We start from the raw sequence: 20,574 nt of genomic DNA on the forward strand, positions 1-20,574 counted from the left end.
CCTAATTTGTTATTTAATAAATATTGCCATATCGATACTGAAAGGTATTTGAAGTATTTCCAAAGTACCGTTCATGGCTTGCCTGGACAGTAGTTTTTTTTTTTGTTTTTTGAACAAGTGGGCAGCCTGTCTGACATTTTGGGCAATCGTGGAAAATATGGAGAACGCTTTGTTTGCGAATGTTAAGAAGCTTTACGATCACAAGCTTTACGAATGCGTGATTCCATTGGTAATATTACCAAAATCAACAAACTAGTATTAAAAGTACTTATTTTTTAGGCTAAACTGCTGAAAACTGTGCTAAAGAATGATCGGAACGTGGCCACTTTGGAGCTGGAGTACCAAGTGCAACTCTACCTACTGGCTTCCCAGTACAAAGAACATCAACATCGCGAAGCTTTGGGTAATTTCGAGGATGTTATCCACCAGCGTCGCTTAATGGTACGCCACAAGAACGCCTGTTTGGTGGCCATCGAAAGTGCCTATCCCGAATTCGGAGACGTGGAGCTGCGTCGCCTGGCCGCCGAATGTTATCGTGAGATTGGTGATCACGGTTTGGCCGCATCCATCTTGCTTCAAGTGCCCGTAAAGTCACGCACTCCGAGGATAAACCTGATGCTGGCCAGACTGCAACATTACGGCAGCGGAACGCAGTGCACCAACAAGGCAGAGGCCTTGCTCGCCTACAAGGAGGTACTCCGTGAATGCCCCATGGCGCTTCAGGTTATTCAAGCCCTTTTGGAATTAGAAGTCGATGGCAACGAGGTCAATTCCTTGGTTATGCATGGTGATTTTATGACTTCTTTCAATCCTCACAGTTTCCATCTTAAATCCTGACTTTTTCTAGCCGCCACTGTGCCCGGTAGCATTGACTGGCTGAGCACATGGATCAAGGCTCTGGCCCAGATCTTCGACTGCAAGCACCTCGCTGCTTCTCAGACATTTCAGAAGCTCCAGAACACCACTTCCTTGCGATGCAATGAGCAGTTAATGATGGAGCTGGGAAGGTGTTTCTACTACCACGGTAACTACACGCAGGCTGAGCAGTACTTCTCGGCGACGGTTATTAGCAATCCGGATAACGTGGAGGCCATTGGCTTACTGGCCATTGTCCGTGGTCTGAATACCGGTGATAATAGTGCCGATATGGATCAACTATATGCCCAGGTCACTGCGGAACCCAAGTATACTCCAAGCCATTGGTTCGTCCATGCCCAGTCGATGTATGATTCGGGCAAATTTGAACGGAGCTTGAGTTTCGTGAATCAATGTCTGAACTCAGAGCCTCGTCACCAGGAGGCTTTACTACTGCGTGCCCGACTCCTCATATCGCTGGAGCGGCACAAGGAGGCCGCCGAGGCCTATCAGAAGGCCCAAAGTGTCGTACCTTATCGATTCGAGGTCTACAGAGGCCTCTTTCAGAGCTATTTGGCCCAAAAGCGTTTCAAGGAGGCCCACGATATATGCAACTGGACACTTCGCATTTTCCGGAACTCCCCTAGAGGCCTAACGGTGAAACTATAGGACTTAATATACCCATTACTTTATCTTTAAATAGTTAACTTTCTATCGACAGATGTTTGGCTGCACCCTCTTCCATTCCCCGGATCCGAATGTTAAGAAAACTGCTCGCAAGTTTGCCGAAAAGGCACTGAAAATCGATCCCAACTTCTCGGCGGCGGTCTCTTTAATGGCCGAAATCTGTGAATACGAGGGTGCCCCGAAGACGTCCATTAAGCTACTGGAGGATCACGTCTCCTTCTTTCCGCTGGCCAGTCTGTTCACCCATCTCGGTGATATATTGCGCAGCCAAAAGGAACCCATCAGGGCTCTGGAGTATTATTATAAGGCTTTGCGGTGAGTTCATCTTGGAGGACTAGTTAGAATCTTCATATTGATTCCATATTTCCAGTAAGGATCCCAAATGCCAGCGCACTTTGCGGGGTATTAGTTTATTAAAGAGCTCATACTCTGTCCTTGACACCTCTGCCTTGGAAGATAGTTCCGCCAACAAGGTGAATAACCAGTTGACCACCAATGGACTGGCCACACCCTGTGGAACAACTAATCTGGATGAGTCTCACTCTCGGGAGGCATCCTCCTCGCCGGCCGCGAGATCAGGTCAGGATGGTGAGGGCTCTGTTTGGCACGATGTCGATGCTGATATGGCTGACATCAATTATGATGGACATTAGGTAAATCCTTTGAAAAAGAAACCAAGTTGCTTATGAAGAAGTTTTAAACTAAGTATTTATTCAGTTTTGTTCCCATTTTAAACACTTGTTGAACAAGTCTTATGAATGTATTGTACGGAAAATTTAAATAAATGTAAAAGAATGTAACCTCATCCCTTAATAAATTTGTAATTATTTTTCATTTTTTAAAAATAATTCAAATTTAAGTACAATGCTATGAAACTCGTTTCGCCTGGAAGTTTGTTTTGCATCAGGCAGACTTTTACATTAATCAGCCGAAGCCAACTGTTAATGTTAATGCAACTGTTCTGAAACGTAAAGATTCTGTTATGTGTGAATCCTCCAACATGGAGAACGGAAATAACAGCAGTTATCAAACACAATAACATATCATAAAAACTCTAACATAACGTTAACCAGTTCAAATAATAACAGCTTGCATGTTATTAACAGCCGGAGAGACTTAACAGCCGCTCCGCTGCCGACGTCGCAAAGAGAGCAGCCGCAACGCAGGCAGAGGGTATATAAGCAAGGCGCGCAACACATTTTTTTGAAATTCTTCAACCGACCGCGCGCGCCGAAGGTTGTGTTTCGGTTTCCGTTAATTTTTTTTTTTATTTCAAAAAACTCGAAAACGATGCGCTAAATTGCCGGGAAACAATATCCAAACGATGATATTCGATTTCATCCAAGGGAATATATGAATATAATGATTTCTTTTTGTATACTTAACACGAGCCAAACCAAGCCATGAGGCGGGATTTTTTGTTTATGTTCTTTTGAATTCTGTGTGGAAGAAGAAGAAGAAGAAGAAAACCCTTATTTCGAAGTGAAGTGCAAAATTTTGGAATCTCCTTGTGCATATTTAAACAATATATACCCACAATATTGATACTATATAATATGATTTGATCTTTGATTCGATAAAGTTTTTCCCACAATTTTCTTATTGTTCGTGGGAAAAGTAAACAAAAAACCCAAAAAGTTAACAAAAATTTGCATAGAAATCTGGAGATTGGCGGTGATCTTAAAAAGGTTTGTAAATATATAAGAAATATAGAAACATATTTTTAATAAGCAGAGAATTTAGTCATTTCCTTTATGGTTTTTTTCTTTTTTTTATTAAACGAGACCCAGCAAACGGCTGATTTAATCAGAGAGTATGTTTATCAGTGGAATAAAAACAAATGGGTGAGCATTACACATGTTTGGCCGATTGTGGATTTGTGTTTTGTGTTTCCCTCGTCGTTCTTTCGCTTTTGATAAAGCCCACAATAATGCCTCGAACACATGCCCTATCGACTGGGTCAGAGCACAAACTGTCATATCACCCACTTTTATCACACACACCACACGCACTTGTTGATTTCGGCACTTTTTTGTTGCACTTGCAACCGTTTTTTTTTTTGCAGTTTTATGATTTGTATTTTGTGATTTCCTAGAACCCGGGTTTGTCATGTCAACAATAATGCCAAAGTTCCCTTGGCGTGGCTTTGTCTGCGACTTTCTTGGTGACTTTCTTTGGTCTTCTTGTCCGGTCTTCCCGGAAATCGACTGATGAATAAGTTTAAAATTTGCTTGCTGCACATCATAAATTTAACCCCCTTGAAAACGCCCTCATCTGCCTTCCAAAATATTTTTTTTTTTGTTTTGCTAATTAAAAGCAATATCGCTCAATGATGATGACAGGATCAGTATACAGACGAGGGCAAAGAATTTGAAGCTTGAAAAAGTTATAAATTCCAATGTAGTTTGTTGTTTTACTAAATATAAATCTTATACTTAGTCAACAGTTGATAAAGTCGCTTCTTTGAATGGACTCAGCAAGAAACATTACATACAGATTTGAAAAGCTTTGTAAGGCATCAAGAAAGCTTTAATTTCTTTGTCTTAATTTGTAATATTATTTATAAATTTTAAATATAAAAAGATCTCAAGCTTAGTTTCAACAGAAAAAATGTTCAAATGTTCTATTATCTTGACCTGAGCTGTATTTCTGTCAACAAACAATTTACAGCTGTTTACGCCTGTTGGACGCCCGCAACAACAAAAACAACAACAAACCGAGGAAAAAAAGGAGTGAAAGGAACATGGAACTCTCTTTTTCTCCCTCTCTCTCTCTCTCTGAATCCCCTAGGGAAATCAAGAGAGATTGTGCTTGCTGCTGGTTTTCATTTTCTCAGGCCGTCAATTGACGAACTGATAAGAAAAATGCTCAACTGATAAAGGGTGGCATTCACACACAAGCAGTCGTTTAGTCGAGAGTTTTTCAACTTTCAGTCTTGGAGTTTTCCCAGTGCCATTTTGGGCTGGGCTACCTAACATATGTTTTCCCATAGCACATAACGGTCGCAACGCATGCGCCTCTCCTCCCTACCTTGCCATCCCACATTTAACTCCCCCTCGCACACTGGCGCACAGATAGCGCTTATGGGATTACAATAATTTCCAGAAATCAATGCACAGTGGTTGCCACATAAACATAAATGACCCCCAACGACCTCCCACTGTTTGCTTTAACTGGGATTTGATGGGCCTATGATTAAAACTGTTTTTGGGTAACAAATTGGAGGAATTATTAAAGGAAATTTTTAAGGCTATAACGGCATCTTTTGGGTCTGTATTCTTGAGAAATTTATAACAGTTATGTAATGATCCTTTAAAAAGGATATCCTGGTTATTATAACCATTATAAAGGTAGTTTTCCGACACCTACTACACCTCCCAAAGCCCACTGTGCCCCTTTTCGGTGTCCAACTATTGTAATACCTTCTGCTTCTTCTTCTTCTCCTTCTTTTTCTTCTTCTTCTTCGGATTCCTTTTCGTATTCTCTCTCCAGGAATGAATCGAAATAGTTGGGCAAGGACTTGCGCGGAAGCTGCTGGGTAAATAGGGGGGAGGCAGCGGTTATACACCTTATATTGGTCTCTGGCCACGAAAGTTGCAACAACCCTGTCGGTGTTCTGTCGTTCTTGTGGCACAAACTTTAGTCTTCGGTCATATGGTCGCCCGTCGAGTTGCGGAGTTTCTGCGGTCTCGCGGAGTCGCCTTCTCGCGGTATTTCGCGTCCACTCCAAACATCCTGTGCTACTAAAACTTTTCGATTTCCCTTCCGTTTCCGTTCTCGTTCTTCTTGCGATTTTTCTATATACTCGTACATTTGTTTTTTTTTTGTATATAGTTTGAGTGCATATGTGTGGTGTGTGTGTGGTGTGTTTTTGGTGTGTTTGCAGTGAATATGAAATAAAAAAAAAAAACATTGCTGTTATTTTTTGTAGCACACTTACCGTTATAATAATAACGTGCTTCCTTGTCTGGCCGATTTTTCGGTGCCGCCTCTCCCGTCGTCGCGTGCAGAAAACGTAAGCGCAGAATTTAACGTTTTTAGTGCTTTTTTCGTTGGTTTTTTTGTTTAGTTATTATTGTTGTTGTTGTTTTTGTGATCCGTTAGGGTGGCAACCATTGATTTGCGTGTCGCGCAGTTAAAACACAGAAATTCAAAAATCAAAATCAAACAGGGAAAAACAAAGGAAATCAAATGCCAAAATAGCAATTCGATTGTCTGATTTCGGCGAGTGAAAGACCCAAAAACAACAAACAAACAAAAATAATGATTATTATTATTATTATTATTGGGTTGTCTGCTATTGGAACTTATCGTTTTATCTGTCTACCAATATATATATATATATATATAGTATCTGTGTGCTGGAATGTGCTTGGTGTAAATGGTGTAAATCATAAACATGCGGCGCATTCAATTATAATTCCTCATGCAACGACACCCCTGATAACGAATGAACACTATATAGCAGTGCCCTCACCGCTCCCTTAGCTCAACAACTTCCCCGATCTTTGGTCTATATGTAAATATATATATATACAACATGAACAACAACAACAATAACAGCGTACTGTGACAGCTTGGTTGGACCCATAGCTTATGGGGTTTATCTGAAGTTCCACTTACAGACCGACAAATGACAAATGAGTCGACTATATACATGCATTCTCATGTATATATCCATTAAATATGTCATACGAGCAGGGATAAGCAGGCATCCAGATCCAGTTTTAACCACTTAGGGGTAGACCAATTTATGGCTATAGAACTTTATGTTACAACACCCATCGATCGAGTTGTAGAACAAAGAGCGATATTCCTTTATGGTTATTACATTTAGTGGAAGATAACAAAGTAATAGAGTTCATTTTTCATACAAAGAATATACTATAGTTGGAATAAGTTCATTCCTTCACCAGATCTTTAGCTTGTTGATAAGAAAAAGGAAAATGTTTCCATTTGAAAAGCTCAAGAAATGATTTATTTTTCTTTATTAAAATAAAATCTTTGATTTATTGGCAAGACAACTTCCCTGAAAACTCTTTCTTTTTTTTTGTAGAAACACAGAAAACCAAAATTAGTCCTAAAGAAACATTATGAAAAGATTATTTATGATATCCTGTGTGGACCTCAAGTCCATGTTTTGCTTAAAAATAAATACAAAAAAAAAAACAAAAAAAAATGTGAGTCATAAATCTTTCTATAAACTTTCCTTTGCCTGACTAGATGTCTGGCCTTTAATTAAAGAACTTGTAAATGTTCTTTGCTAATATTATTATTAATTTTCCCCTGTGGCGAATTTTGCCAACAATTTTCCAACATGAGTCATAGAGTTTGGCAGGCCACCCATTGTGGTGGCGCCTCTTGAAATTTGTTTTTTTTTTTGCCAGGAGATTGAGTCACGTCAGCTGTTCTAATGAGTAACTGGTAGCCAGGAATCGAAGGGGCTCTGTGTGGGGGGATTGGTGTTTTGTGTTGACCTTGATGACCGCATGCGCAGGCAACATTCGTCACGCATTCGCTGGCAGGAGATTTCCCTATAAAAAGGTCACAACCAGCCACTCTGCATATGTGGCATTGACCTTGCCCAATTCTTTACCTGGCCCATTAGACCCTCTCGCCCGCTGAGCAGCGGCCTTCGTGGGAAAAGTAGTAGGCCCAAGGTCCAGTCACAAAAACCGAAAACCAATCCAAACAGAAGGTGTCAAGTTAACACAAGTCAGAGAAAAGATAAAATATATGGCTAATATTGGTTTTCGATAGTCAGTCATGTCCAGAAGATGTGATGTATTAATAATGATGATAAGATATTGGAAATGTTATAGTAGAAACTGCCTGATATTTAAACTTCATATTAACTTTTTGCATTGACTTACCATTAAAGATTTCCAGGAGTTTGTGGATTATCTGGAATATAAGAAGAAAATATTCCATAAGTTAACTTATTTCTGAGTAATTGATAATATAAAATGTATGTCTAATTAGTAAAGAAGAGATCCCAGACCCCTAGACACTTACGTAATTTCCAGGGAAAATAACCCAACCGCAGGACACACCCAAATATTCTACGATGGCGTTTCCTATTTTCTTTATTTGGATTCTTCATTCAGCAGCTTGCGTGCGAATTTTCATGTTTTTCGAACGTGTTGTTGTTTGTTTTTTTATTTTATTTTATTTTATTTTTTTTTTTTCCCAACTTCCCAACTTCTCTTGCCATTTCCGCTTGTCAGACATTTGTCAGCTTTTAGCTTATTGCCAACTTCTGTAGCCAAAGTCTATGAGCGATTGCAAAACAAGCCTACACCGCGATTGTAAGTCTGAATATGTTTCTGGCTCTGAGTTTTGGGTTTCGGTTTTGGAATTGGAAATGGAATTGAGGATTGGGATTGGGATTGGGATTGGGTCCGAGACTTTAGCCCACCTCAGTACGGTTACGTTTTTTTTTACGTATTCATCAACGCTTTTTTTTTTAGTCTTTTCTTTTCGCTCATTTCATCGCATATTTACGTAGGCCATTTCGAGCCAAGTTAACGCCTTTATTTATTGACTTATTTGTTTAGACCACCACATCTAGCCATCTCTTTTTGGCCAGTTCTCTAGCTAGCTTGTGCGTGTGTGTGTGTCTGTGTGTGGAACGCTCACTCACGTTCAATGACAAAAAGCAAATAAAACTCCATTTACCGTTTTCTACTTACGTTTCTGATGATGTCACAGTCACTGCCAAAGGCATAACTACAAAAAAAAACCCCAACTATATATATAATATATATATATATATATCATTTTCAATTTCCTTTTCTCTGTCCTCAGGTTCCGGCCCGCCCAGCTGTGGAAAACCAACAGAAAAGAACAAGAAACCGAACAGAAGAAGAAGGCGCCCAGTGGAGAGAGATATCAACACCAGATCGGTAAGTTCATCAAAGGTTGCGGGGAAGTGTTAAATAGATGTGGAAAGGGGAGGGTCGTGGAAATGTTTTTCCCTTCGATCGTAAAAAAAGTCATAGAAGCTTTCATTGTTATTCGGAAATTTATTCAGAACTTGAGCAGATAAAGACTGTGTTTATTTTTAACACAAACTTTCATGAATTTCATTCTTAGAAATAAATTCAGCGTTGTTCTTAACTATAAAATTATAGGAAATAATCCTAATAATTTCCTTCTTACTTTTAAGGAACAACTATGAGTCATTGCCAGAGTGTCCTAATCCTATCAAATATTTCTTAACCCAAAACAGAAGATAAATCTAGTGCAGAAATGATCGCTTAATGTCCGATGACCATTCGCAATCTAGAAAGAAATGCGCGCCACGGCACTAATCACTTTGGTTCTGGGAAAGTGTGTGATTCATGTGGCTAAATACACTATGGCTGGCCATACACCCATGGGCTCTATCAAACGCGTGTCTCTCGTTTTGGCCATGATAAAAATATATACGATCGGTTTCGTCATAGACCAAGATGACGACGCCTCTGGCTATATAAACACACACAGATATATATCTTCTATATTATATAGAAAGTGCTATATTCGTGTGAGCGCATTTTTTGGGGGATTATGTCGTAGGTCAGGGAAGTCTGAATGTGCGAAAGAAATGCTCGTTTCGAGTGGTTATGAATGGGCAGGCGGCCAAAAAGAATCTCTGAGTCACGAATACGGCTGCATTTTCGGTTTCGAATCGGTTTTCGTTTTCATTTTCGATTTCGTTATCAAAGCGATTTATCAAACCAATTGGCATTCAACAACTAACGTGAAAAACGTGGCGCGAAATTCATTCATTCAACGATCGCCAAATGGCGACGATCGATAGCTCGGAAGTCGATTTGTCGTCGTTTGTCATATATATATATATAACCCCTCCCTCCCCCCGCTCATGGATCCCTAACCCATCGAATATTTCAATATTTATGAGTATGCAATCGCTCCTAGTTTCTTAGCTCCTCGGCTTCTCAGTTCCGAAAATGGACAACCGAATCGACGTCAGGCACCCATCTCCGATCAGTTTTGGACAGTTCATTTATTTATTTCGACAGGCGACAGGCGACAGACGACAGTGGGGAGAGTGTGTCAAGTGATCGCCAAAGGGCCAAAGCATTGGAATACCAAATGCCAGGCATACAAATTGCTGGGAAGTGGAATGGATCATCGATCAGCTGAGCAGTTGATCAAACACAGATAGCATAGATGACAGGCCAAGGGATCCCAAGGTGAATGGGTAATGAATTCCACAAGGAACACAAAATCATCTTTATTTTTATAAAACAGAAATAGGATCTCCATCTCAGGCAGGTACCAACTCATTTGGTTAGTAGATTTAAATGGATGATCCTTATAATGAAAAAGGTAAAGGATAATCTCTGTGTGTGTGTGTGGTTCATGCAATATGAGAAATTTCATAATGCACCCATTTGTGCTCAACTAATTGAAATTCAAAGATAATAAATCATTTTACTTTTGAGATCTTTAAGATCTTTAAGATCTCTAGGGGTAATGAAAAAGTAGTTAAAGAGTTTTATTCTACAAAAAGTATTTCCCACAAAGCATTGATTGATTTTTAAACTATCTGTAAAAATCTTAAAAATTCTAAGAAATTCCACAAAATGACCAAAGTTTCTCTATATATATGTGTATATATATTAACTTTCTGATCCACTGATCTCTCCATTCATCTTTGATTCACAACTCTTTGCGTGCTGATCATGAGGCATTTCGCCCGAGGCGATCTTTTGTCTCTTTGTCGCCACTGCTCATTGAATTAATTGCAGACAGAGTCGCAACTTAGTTGGTCCCCAACACGCTGCCGCATCTCAACTCGATCTGCATCTATATATCTATATAGCCATAGCCATAGCTATATACCAAGTGCATCTGCATCTTAAACAGAAGAGTGTTTCCCAGGCCCAGGCGCCTGCTGAATTTAGTTGTTCGCGCACGCAATTTGCTGCTGGATCGGAGATGAGAGATGCTTGTTGCTGTGGTCATGAACCCGCATTGTAGTTGCCATTTTATTTGTTTATTAATTGCTCAGCCCCTCTTGCCAGCGGTTGATGGATGATGTGGCTACGTCCACGGCTTTAAATCCATCTCCATCTCCATCTATATTTTGAGCTCCGGCTCCATGTCGTTGGCATGTGGGTTGTGGGTGAAATGAAACCATTCAAGTTGACTGCCATCGTTGCTGTTGGTTGTTGGATGTCTGAATGATGACAATGAAATGCTGAAGTTTCACTTGGATTATGCCATGAAACTGCCATGGTTATTACGCAGTTTGATCTCTCATTGATCTCGAGTGATCTGCCAGGCAGAGATTCGCCAGAGATTGAGATCTTTAACGAATGATTTTCATTAGTAAATGTTGAAGTCTAGATAAGACACCCCCCCACCCCCAACCTAATCACATCTGAAAGTCTCATCAAGAGTATATCTAAAACACCTTCAAACCTTTTCCAAAATCAAAACCAACTTGATCTGCGATCATTAGTGTTAATCTCTATAGCTTCTAAAAAATCTTGAAACGATTAAAAGGCACAGGTTGAGATCATTAAATGAACATTTTCGACCGCCACTTTTTAATGTATTCAACATTTTGCCAAGAATGATCTATAACCATAATGGCCAGAGTTACCATCGCTTTTTGCGATCTTTAGAGCGAACGCCAAGCAGGCGTGAAATCATCGTTATTATGATGATTAGTTTTTTGCTCAACGTCGGGCATTATTATCAAATTAACACGGCGCTTGTCAGACCCATTAAAAAGTATACACATACATATATATGTATATAGTAGAAGTTCGGGCCGATTTCGGGGAGTGGAAGCCAAGCGGATCCGATTAAATGCCTTCGCCGATTGTCGCCTATTAACGAAATCAACTCAGATGCGGGCGGTCTGTTGATGGGCCCTAATCAAAAATGTATTTACGAGATACGACATATATATATATATATATACGACATATATACACATATAAGATATAGATTTTAGTGGGTCAGGGGTACCAGCGGTGCGTACTTAAATTTCATTACATTTAATGGCATTTAGTCATCAAGGGTTTAGGTTTGTATGTTTTTTTTTTATACCGAGAGTAGATTTGATGTGATTCGGCTGGGCCCTGTCGAAAGTTTGACAAAAATCTGTGGAAATCCGTTTTGGATGGACATGGAATGATGATGAATGGGGGCGACAAGCGATCGAATGTCCGAATGTGATCTCACAGCCCGAATGCCAAATGGTTGCGCATGCGCATTTTCGGGCCAGCGAATTATGAATCGAGATGCGAGATGGATTTTGCCACTATAGAGAGACGTAGATGGAGACTGTGGCTGTGGCTGAACCGAAACCGGACTGGACCCACCTGATGTACGGAAAGGTGAAGACAAATTGGGCAGCTTACATCATGAGGGGCTGTTTTTTTTTTTATTTTTGCACTGTCTGACAGAAAATATATATCGCCCAAAGGCCCGGCAATTAAGAATTTTTGTCTTTGGCCTGGCCTTTAAGCTAAACTTGCCTGGGTGGGCGAAAAGATTTCAATGTTCGTGTGTATTTGTGTGTGCTTAGTCTATAGTTTGCAGTTTTGGGAGAATGACTGTAGTTTGTTGCTCATTAAGTGGCTCAAATGGCAGTCAAAAATTGCTGGCCGGAACCAGGCGGCGGCGAAACCCAAGCCCGGCCAAGAATCATTATGTCAATGTCGAATCCCCGCCTCTCGTGACTCTCTCAATCTCTGACTGCCTCTGCCTGCCGCCTCTGACTCCACCATTGCCCCGACATTTAATTTGCTGTTTTGGGTTACCTCATAAGTCGACAGCTAGCGTCTCTTCGCACTTGAGACTCGAGTCTGTGGAGGTCTATTCTCGGAGATTTTGCAATCGAGTCCGAGTGTGTCAAGTGTCGATCGCTTTGTCCTCGTCCACTTGAGTTAGGAAATGAGAAATCACAGTGCCTCTCGGGACTTTTGAGGATCATTCGATTCGGGCTAAAAGGATCAGTTCAAATATCCATGACGCGGCACTCCTTTTTTTCTGCTAAATGTGTTCGGTCATCCATCAAGGTGACTGGTATGTCTAGATCAAACGATCGCTCCGATTGAATCATTATGCCCCGATGATCTGATGAGATCCTCACCCCTGATCTTGGGCAACCCTATTGTTTTGTGCATAATTTGTAACCAAATTTAGTAACTTCTTTTCCTTAGCTTGATTGGTTTTGGGCCTGTGGGACTGTCTGGGCAGTGGATTAGAGTTTGGGTTTCTCTGTGAAAGATCTTGAAGATCTTCGAGCTGCTGCGTGTGTGGGGCCGCGCGTCTCTCGTTACGATCACCTAGCTGCAGGGGATAATTTTTGTTAGCTGCGTGCTCGTCATTCCCCTGATTGGCCCCGATCGTAAAACCGAAGCGTGCCTCGTGCCCTGCCCCCTTTTGGCTAAAAGATCATCCAAGTTTTTTTTTTACGATCGTTTTAATGCCATAGCTGCCTTAGCTGCCATAGCTCCCCCCTGTTGGAACATCACTTTACCAATGTCCAAGCTGGTACCTTGATTGACCGAACGTTAGATAGATCATTTAATTTAAACTATTTATGGATATTTTATGGCGAACGATTTGCATTTGGCCAACTTTCCATTTGACAAAATGAAACCTAAACTGTTCGCTTCCCCTCTATCAATGGGCCACCTCCAGTGATCATCCAGCGAGGGGAACATGAATGGAATTTCGTTTAACGACGTGAGAACGGTGGGAAGACGGTCCCAACAAGCAGGAAAGATTATAGAAGTGGCGCACTAGGAGTTTACCAAGATCATTGATGTTAAGCCTCTATAAAATTCTATAATGAATCCTTAAGAGATCTTTAAGCCCAGTCCAGATTTGAAAGGGCAGGAAGAACAAAGATGTTTTAGAAATTACATAAGTGTAAGGGGAAAGAGGATCAAAAGGAGGACTTTGGAAAAATCCCAAAGAGATTAGAAGGATGGGGGATTCATAGTTTGAAGTTATCGCCGAAAGTCAGCAAAAAAGGCAGTGAATTTTGCATAAAAACTGGGGCATTCTTGCCCCATTCTCTCTCATACTGCTTCCTTTGAAGACCTATCTGACATCCGGTGTTTGTGGATTGTGTCATCCATTCATCTATCAAGCCGTAGTCACTATACAAACATACACCATATGGCAACATGATTCAGGCACAAACAGTTGAGGCATTAGCTCTGTTTCTGGCAAAGAGTTATTTTATCTTATCTGGTGTTTACGTACGATTTTAGTTCGATTTTGATTTGGGACTGCTGCAGTTTCATGCTTTTGATGGGTTTCGAGCTGAAGAACTTTTTTGGCTCTCTGTGTTTACCTGCTGGAGAGATGTCTGGAAATGGAGTTTACGAGTTCATATGGCCAGATGTACACATCCAGGGCAGAGATATATACTATATATATATATATATACATATCGTATGTTGCGCCCAATTGTTGATTTTGCTTGAGAAGATTCTGCTTTTTCATTTGCAAAGACCAAACAAACACACACAACTTTCTGTATTGAGTGAGGAACTTTATTTGCTGCTGTGCTCGTATCTTTCGACTTGTATCGGCAAATGTATCTGTATCTGTATCTGTATCTAAATCTGCTTCATCTCTGTGTGTTTTTATTGTGTTTACACTTGACTCCATCATGTTGTTGTTGCTGGTGCCTAGGACTGGATCGTGTTGAAAAGTCTTTGCAATTAGCACGCTTTCAGCGCATACCAAGCACTCACTATTGGGTCAAGGTTAGTAGCCCAGCCCCATCTCTAGAGTCTAGAGAGAGACCCCCTTCCCCTCTACCGTCTTCTCCCTCATCATTTCCGATCATCTTAGATCTTGGTTGATACCAGACTATGAACCTAGCCCTAGTCCATCGCCCATTCGCTAGCCAATCCATCTTGTCAGCTATTTGTATTTACATTTATATTTCTATTTGTATTTGTATTTGTTTTTGTATTTTGTATTTGTCTATCTGTATCTTTTCGCTGTGGGCGTAAACACACGGCAAACAACTTCATTTGAGTGGAAATCAGACAAGAAGTTGTCGCTGTCGTCCCAGTTTTGGGTCTTTAACTTCGGAACACCCCCCCCCACCCGTTCGGATTCAGGTCATGTCGGGTCAAATAGTAGAATAAACAGTTATGGCAAAGCTAGCAAAAAGGCTCTAATGGCAAGGCGAATCTAATAGGGTAAAATTAGCTGACATATATTTGTAGTGGAAAGTGTTTTAAACTACCAACTGAAAATGAAAAATTGTTAAAGAAATCCAAGAATTGCCCCACTGCAATCTTTGCTTTCTGAGAGCCCATAAAGATATTAATTGATTGTAAACAACTTGGGTTAGTTGGGCGTTTTTTTTTTTTATAGCTTCACTATATACAAATTTATCGGATTTAACTGCTGGATTTCTGCAATTTATGAGTGGCATTATGCGTTTTGACCGCAGCTGTAGAAGTACGCCTTGTTTTTGCTGCATAACTTCACGCCTTGTGGTTCGGTTTCTCGGATCAATCCGATTCATTCAAGAGTCTCCGATTGCCCTGGCATATTCCTGCGTCTCGACGAAATGCGTATCCCTAATTTGAAAAGAACGAAATGGAAATTTTTGAAGTGGGGATGGAAATGAAAATGCATTCAGAGATGGAGATGAAGATGATGGTGCTGATGGTGGGAAGTTGATGTCAAAGTCGGGAGACCTAACCCCTATATAAATGTGAATGTGAATGGCAATTCATGAGGCAGGGCAAATAAGTATATATATATATATATATATAAATCTATATATACAGATTTATATGCATGCAGCTGCCCTTTCCCTCCTTTCATCTTTTGTATACTCCTCAAGTTCCCGGTTCCCAGTTCCCAGTTTCCTCCAAGTTCCCAAGTTCCCAGTTCCTCCGATTCTTTCCGTCTTTGTGACGTTAATTAGAACGATGCACCATGCGTGGCTGCTGCCGGGGATTGCCATTGGGGGATTGCAAGGAACGCGTTGAGAAGTTCTCCTCCCCCTCCTCCTCCTCCTCCTCCTCCTCCTCCTCCTCCTCCCCCAACGACTCAGCAGATATAGCTTCTGTTGGATTAACGGCACACGTGTCCGCATCTTTCGCTTATTTATTACCTTTCAGCGCCGACTGAAAGAATTTTCCCTTTTCTTTTTTAATGATTTTTTTTCCCTCCATCTCTCTTGGTTTTTACATTTCTGATTTGATACTCTAACTTTTGATAAGGCTTGGCAACTTTGTAGGTAACAAATTTGATTTTTCTAAGTTAGATTTTTAATTTTTAATATTCATTTCCTTATCAGTAATTCTTTATCTTTGAGTATTCAAGATTATAGTTTTATATAGCATAAAAATCTGATAAAAACCTATAACTTAGAAAGGGCATTCCATCTTCTCTTTCAACACATTGTTAATATCTTTCTCTTACCCATTTGTATTTTCTAATGTATCGCATGTCGGACAAAACGATGCGGACATCGTTCAGTGCTCTCCCTTGAATTCCTTACCGGGTGCATTCCTTGTGTGCCAAAATAAAATAAAATACAAAATACAACGTTCCGTTGAAAGGTGAAGATCTAGAGAGGGGGGTTGGAGGGTTGGGTTGGAGGAAGAAAGGGAAAATTAAAGGGGATGCCAGGCCAGGCCCAAGCAATATCCAAGCCGTTCAAGCGCGACAAAAATTTCCGAACATAAATATTTTCCAATTGAGCAGGCCATGCAGTTTATTGGTTTTCACTTTTTTCAGCCCTTAACCTCAGCCACCCAGTCCACCAGTCACCCCATTTTCCAACCAAAGTCGTCTTGTTAAATCTTCAAACCCTCTCACCTCGTTTTCTTTGTAGTTGCATTTTCAATTGCATATATGGTATGTACATATATATATATCTATGTAATTGGGCTTTTAAGTGGGGTATATATATATGTCTATGAGTGGTCTATTCCAAAGCTTGTGGAGCTTCGTTCTTCTTCTCCAATCCAATTGCCGGAAATTATCGTTTAACGCCAAAGTCTTCTTTACTACTCTATTGCCTTTGGGTATAATAGGTTGATGACTAGTATATATAAGTTTATTTATCAATTAAAAGTAAAAAATATATTCCATAACAAACAAATAAATATTATACCAACCTATTATCTTTAATGTCTTAGCAAAATTCTTGGAATATTTAACATAATTTTAGCTTTGACTTAAAAATCTTTTGCTTTGCGTGTCTAAAATCCGCATTCTTTTGTTGAATGAAAAGTGATGGCTGCAAATCTTTGATCTAATCTGTAAGTTGTGATTAGCTTAATTAAGATTGATGGATGGCAAAAATACTGGGCATGCCTGTTAACTTTTCATGATTTCTTTCTAACTGTTTTTTTTTTCTTTTTTAAGACACAAAGATTTATGTATTACAATTTAATAATATTAATTTAAAATTAACAGACTTTTTGGACTGTTCTTGTCATTATAGAAATCTTGCCATCGACTTCTTTTTGCGGTGTATTAGCCATCGAAGTCTTGTTGGCCCTGAAAGTTTTTGGTTTTTTTAGTGGCTCCAACTTTGACAACGTCTCAGTCCCCCCCCACCCCACCTTTCCCACCTCTTTTTTTTAGTGCGTTTTCCAATTTGTTTTTCTCGTTGTTTTTCGCATTAATTAACAAGGTGAACGCGGCGCGAGTGTGTTGATAGGTGACCGGTTTTGGGGTCAGTAATGGGTTAATGGCTTGCTCATGTCTGTTTGTTGTCGCAGATTTGTTTAATTATGCCAAGACATGTCCGTGGGTGTTCGTGATGAGGGCGGTGGGTAGTTAGGTAGATAGGTAGGTGGGCTGGAGGGGTTTACTCGGTGCTCAGTTGGTTATCTATGCTATGTTTTTCAAATTCTCTGCGCATGCGCAACTCAAGAACAGCAACAGAAAAAGCAACAACAACAACAACAGCAGCAACTGCAACCTGTCAATGTCGCTGCAACAACAACAACAACAACAACAACTATGAATTACCTTTGACAAAATGCCGACAGTGAACGCCCCCTACCCCGCTGAAAGTCCAACGATTTCGATTCGTTTCAAATTGCAAAAACAGCAAAAAAAAAAAAGAAAAAAAAAGGTAAATAACCAACTTACTCAAAGTGCATTAAGTACACACACACACACACACACACAGAGGCACATTAACAAGTAAACACTCAGCAAAAAAAAAGTGTTTTAAATTCCCTTAATTAATGTTAATCATTCTCGTTAATGTTTATCTTTCAGTTTAACTATTATTGTTAGAAAAACTTGATAGATTTTCTTCAAGTGCTGAGATACACACAGATTTATGCTTGTTATCAATATAAAATGCACTTTTTCTTCTTCTTCTTCTTCACCCTCGCCAGCTACTCACATTTGCATTGCATAAAATTTGCATAAATAATTCCATTTAGCTGCAGCAGCAACAACAACTTGAAACTAAACTGTGAGTGAGAGCAATAAAACTGATGTGTCCCCGAACGGTAATCACCACCCCCAGTACCCCTTAATATCCCCAATATATGTGTACACCCCGGCGTACAGTTGCTCCATCCGGTTGCAGTTGCATGTTGCATATTGCACATATGTATGCACGTTGCACATTACACATTGCACATTGCACATATGCACATTGCACAAGGCTCAAGTGTTTATTTTGTTTGGCGGGGCGCTTAAGGGGTTGCAGAAAAATGTCTTTATTTTTACCCAACGAATGTTGACAGATCTGGCCAAATGATGAACGGGAATGTGAGTAAGAAGGTTGGGAAGATTCCAAAAGAGGGGAGTAGAAGAGAAAACCTCAGGATTTTGCCCCAAGGGGAAAAAGACGAGGGTGAGATGATGGGATTTTGTCGGCACTTTTCCTTGTTTTCATAATCTCCTTAACTCGCCCACTTCTTCCCATTTTCTCCCTTATTTATTTTCTTGTTATTTCCTTTGATTTAGCTGAGTATTCTGAAAGTCTTCAGAGTTAGTTAACCTTTTACTTGGATTCTTCTCACTTTTATAGTTTTGTTTTTCAAGTCATGTGATATATGCTTACCCCCAAAAACTATATATAGGGTGGCCCACGAAAGATTTGCGTTTTAAAATCACTAAAAAAATATCAATATTTCCCAATTTTCTTCGAGCATAAACTTAACCATTTCGTAAGCCGCCAACCTTCTACTAAATATTTGACACATTGACCCTGACATTCGAAATGTCAAAGTCAAAATTATCGATAGTTCAAATAGCAAGCGCTACATGGTCCACCCTGTACGAGGTGTGTTCAAAAAGTAAGGTGACTCTTCAAATTTCGCGAATTTCAAATTTTTCGATTATCGATTTTTTTGTTTTGTTATATTGGTACACTCTTCCCTAACATCTGTACCAAGTTTCAATGGAACATCCTCTTTTGTTTGGTTGTGAGAGGCGTAAAGTTACAAGTTGTTTTGCGAGCTCGGCGATTTTTTGCTATCGAAAAATATGGATCAAAGGATTTGGATTTTTTGGCCAAAAACAACACCACAATAATGCCTCAGCCACCATATTCACCGGATTTGGCCCCATGTGACTTTTTCTTGTTCCCAAAACTGAAGATAATCGAAAAATTTGAAAAATTTGAAATTTGAAAAGTCACCTTACTTTTTGAACACACCTCGAAAACTTCTAAAAGGTTTCGATAATCGAAAAATTTGAAATTCGTGAAATTTGAAGATTCACCTTACTTTTTGAACACACCTCGTATATTTTCCTAATCTTTCGTTCCCTGTTTTCTTTTAAAAAAAACATTTCCAATCCTTATCGCTTGTTCCAGTCCAAGACCCACCTTCATGCTGTGCGTCCGTGTGTCCTTCTGTGGCACAGCTTCCTACCATGGCCATGTAAATTGTTGCCCTTTTTAGCGCCCCGCATTCTAAATGTTCTGCCTCATTTTGTGGGCGTTGCGAATTCTTTGTTCATTTATCGGCTGCGCAATTCGTTTGGGCCATTCCCGGCGACCATTCGTTACGTTACATTTCCCTGCCAGAGCTATGGTATATTTCCATGGTATGTACAAATGTTCGTAGCAAAAACACCTCCTCCTCCCACCCAGAGGGTTCCAGTTAGCGTTTCGCAGGCAGCAAGAAAATTCATCTAGGCATACGCTGAGTGCTTCTGTAGCTGCCGTGGCAATTAATCGATTAGCTGGGCACATTTATTTCACATTTCCCATCTCACATTTCTTATTTACATTTTTATTTTTTTTACGTTTTCGCTGTAGAGAGAAGGGGGACGCTTGAGAGATGGTGGCGCCGCCGATGCCTTTGTCGCCTCTCCTGTCACCATTAACGATCCCAGTCCAGCAATTTGCCAGTTTGAAATATGACGGAACAATAATGATAATAATGCACTGGGCGTTGGTCTCCAGCTCAGCGATCGTTTTTAGAATGCAAATTGCAAAATGATCAAATGATCGAAGGCTTTGAGAAAAAAAACTTTGCAAAAAAACATACTCGAGTGTATGCTCTCGAATGTGGCAAATGCCAATACCAATGCGGAAATGCCAGGGCTGATCTATGGTCTATGACCAATGTCCAAATGGCCAAACAACAAGAGGGGATGGGGGCGTGGGTCGTTCTTTTGCCGGGTGGGTGTATCTAGGTATCTATATACGAGTATCTGCAAACTGGAGCGGGCAAAGGAACGCCTTGAATGCGTGATAAATGAGCGCTGAAAACATTGATCAATGAAATTCGCTCAAGAGATGCCAATGAACTCTGTTTGTGGTTCAGTCTGTTGGTGTACCGGCAGTAACAGCAGAAAGAAACAAGCCTTGAACATATCAATAGGAAATGAAATTGCAAAGAGCAATGTGTCAGTAAGATCATTGATCAGAAACTCTAGTGATCGATAAAGAAAATTAATGATTCTGTTCTGTTTTGAGTTATCTTACCATAAGAGATCATTGACTTTGACAGACACTAACTAGTTAAGTTTTTTTTTTTTTCTATCGATTTTAACTAATTGGCTGCCCCTGACTTCAATTATTGTCTCATA

General features: G+C 40.1%; 2 protein-coding genes across 3 annotated transcripts in view; both read left to right on the plus strand.

The window, feature by feature from the left end:
• The first annotated feature begins 27 nt into the window (after positions 1-27).
• On the plus strand, positions 28-2,347 carry LOC108109724 (anaphase-promoting complex subunit 7). Its single transcript, XM_017218369.2, has 5 exons — positions 28-229; positions 280-787; positions 848-1,512; positions 1,577-1,857; positions 1,913-2,347. The coding sequence occupies exons 1-5, from the start codon at positions 74-76 to the stop codon at positions 2,193-2,195; spliced, it is 1,893 nt and encodes a 630-aa protein (XP_017073858.2). The 5' UTR covers positions 28-73; the 3' UTR covers positions 2,196-2,347.
• A 411-nt stretch (positions 2,348-2,758) lies between these two features.
• The window catches only part of LOC108109726 (GAS2-like protein pickled eggs), a 53,635-nt gene continuing 35,819 nt past the window's right edge, over positions 2,759-20,574 (plus strand). Inside the window, exons 1-2 of one of the 2 annotated variants that reach the window (XM_017218372.2) lie at positions 2,759-3,230; positions 8,350-8,447. The gene's annotated coding sequence lies outside the window, so the exon portion shown is untranslated. Of the gene's footprint in view, positions 3,231-4,788; positions 5,558-8,349; positions 8,448-20,574 lie in introns of those variants that run through there. The other variant, XM_017218373.2, reaches the window with a different exon arrangement.

Source organism: Drosophila eugracilis, unplaced genomic scaffold (assembly GCF_018153835.1).
Source record: "Drosophila eugracilis isolate 14026-0451.02 unplaced genomic scaffold, ASM1815383v1 contig_2167, whole genome shotgun sequence".
Classification (NCBI taxonomy): Eukaryota; Metazoa; Arthropoda; class Insecta; order Diptera; family Drosophilidae; genus Drosophila; species Drosophila eugracilis.

Bases quoted from the DNA above. Each gene is read 5' to 3' on its own strand.
- LOC108109724 (XM_017218369.2), top strand. From the start codon at position 74: ATGGCTTGCCTGGACAGTAGTTTTTTTTTTTGTTTTTTGAACAAGTGG. The intron at 788-847 runs GTGATTTTATGA...GACTTTTTCTAG, and splicing joins CAATTCCTTGGTTATGCATG to CCGCCACTGTGCCCGGTAGC. The intron at 1,858-1,912 runs GTGAGTTCATCT...CCATATTTCCAG, and splicing joins TATTATTATAAGGCTTTGCG to TAAGGATCCCAAATGCCAGC.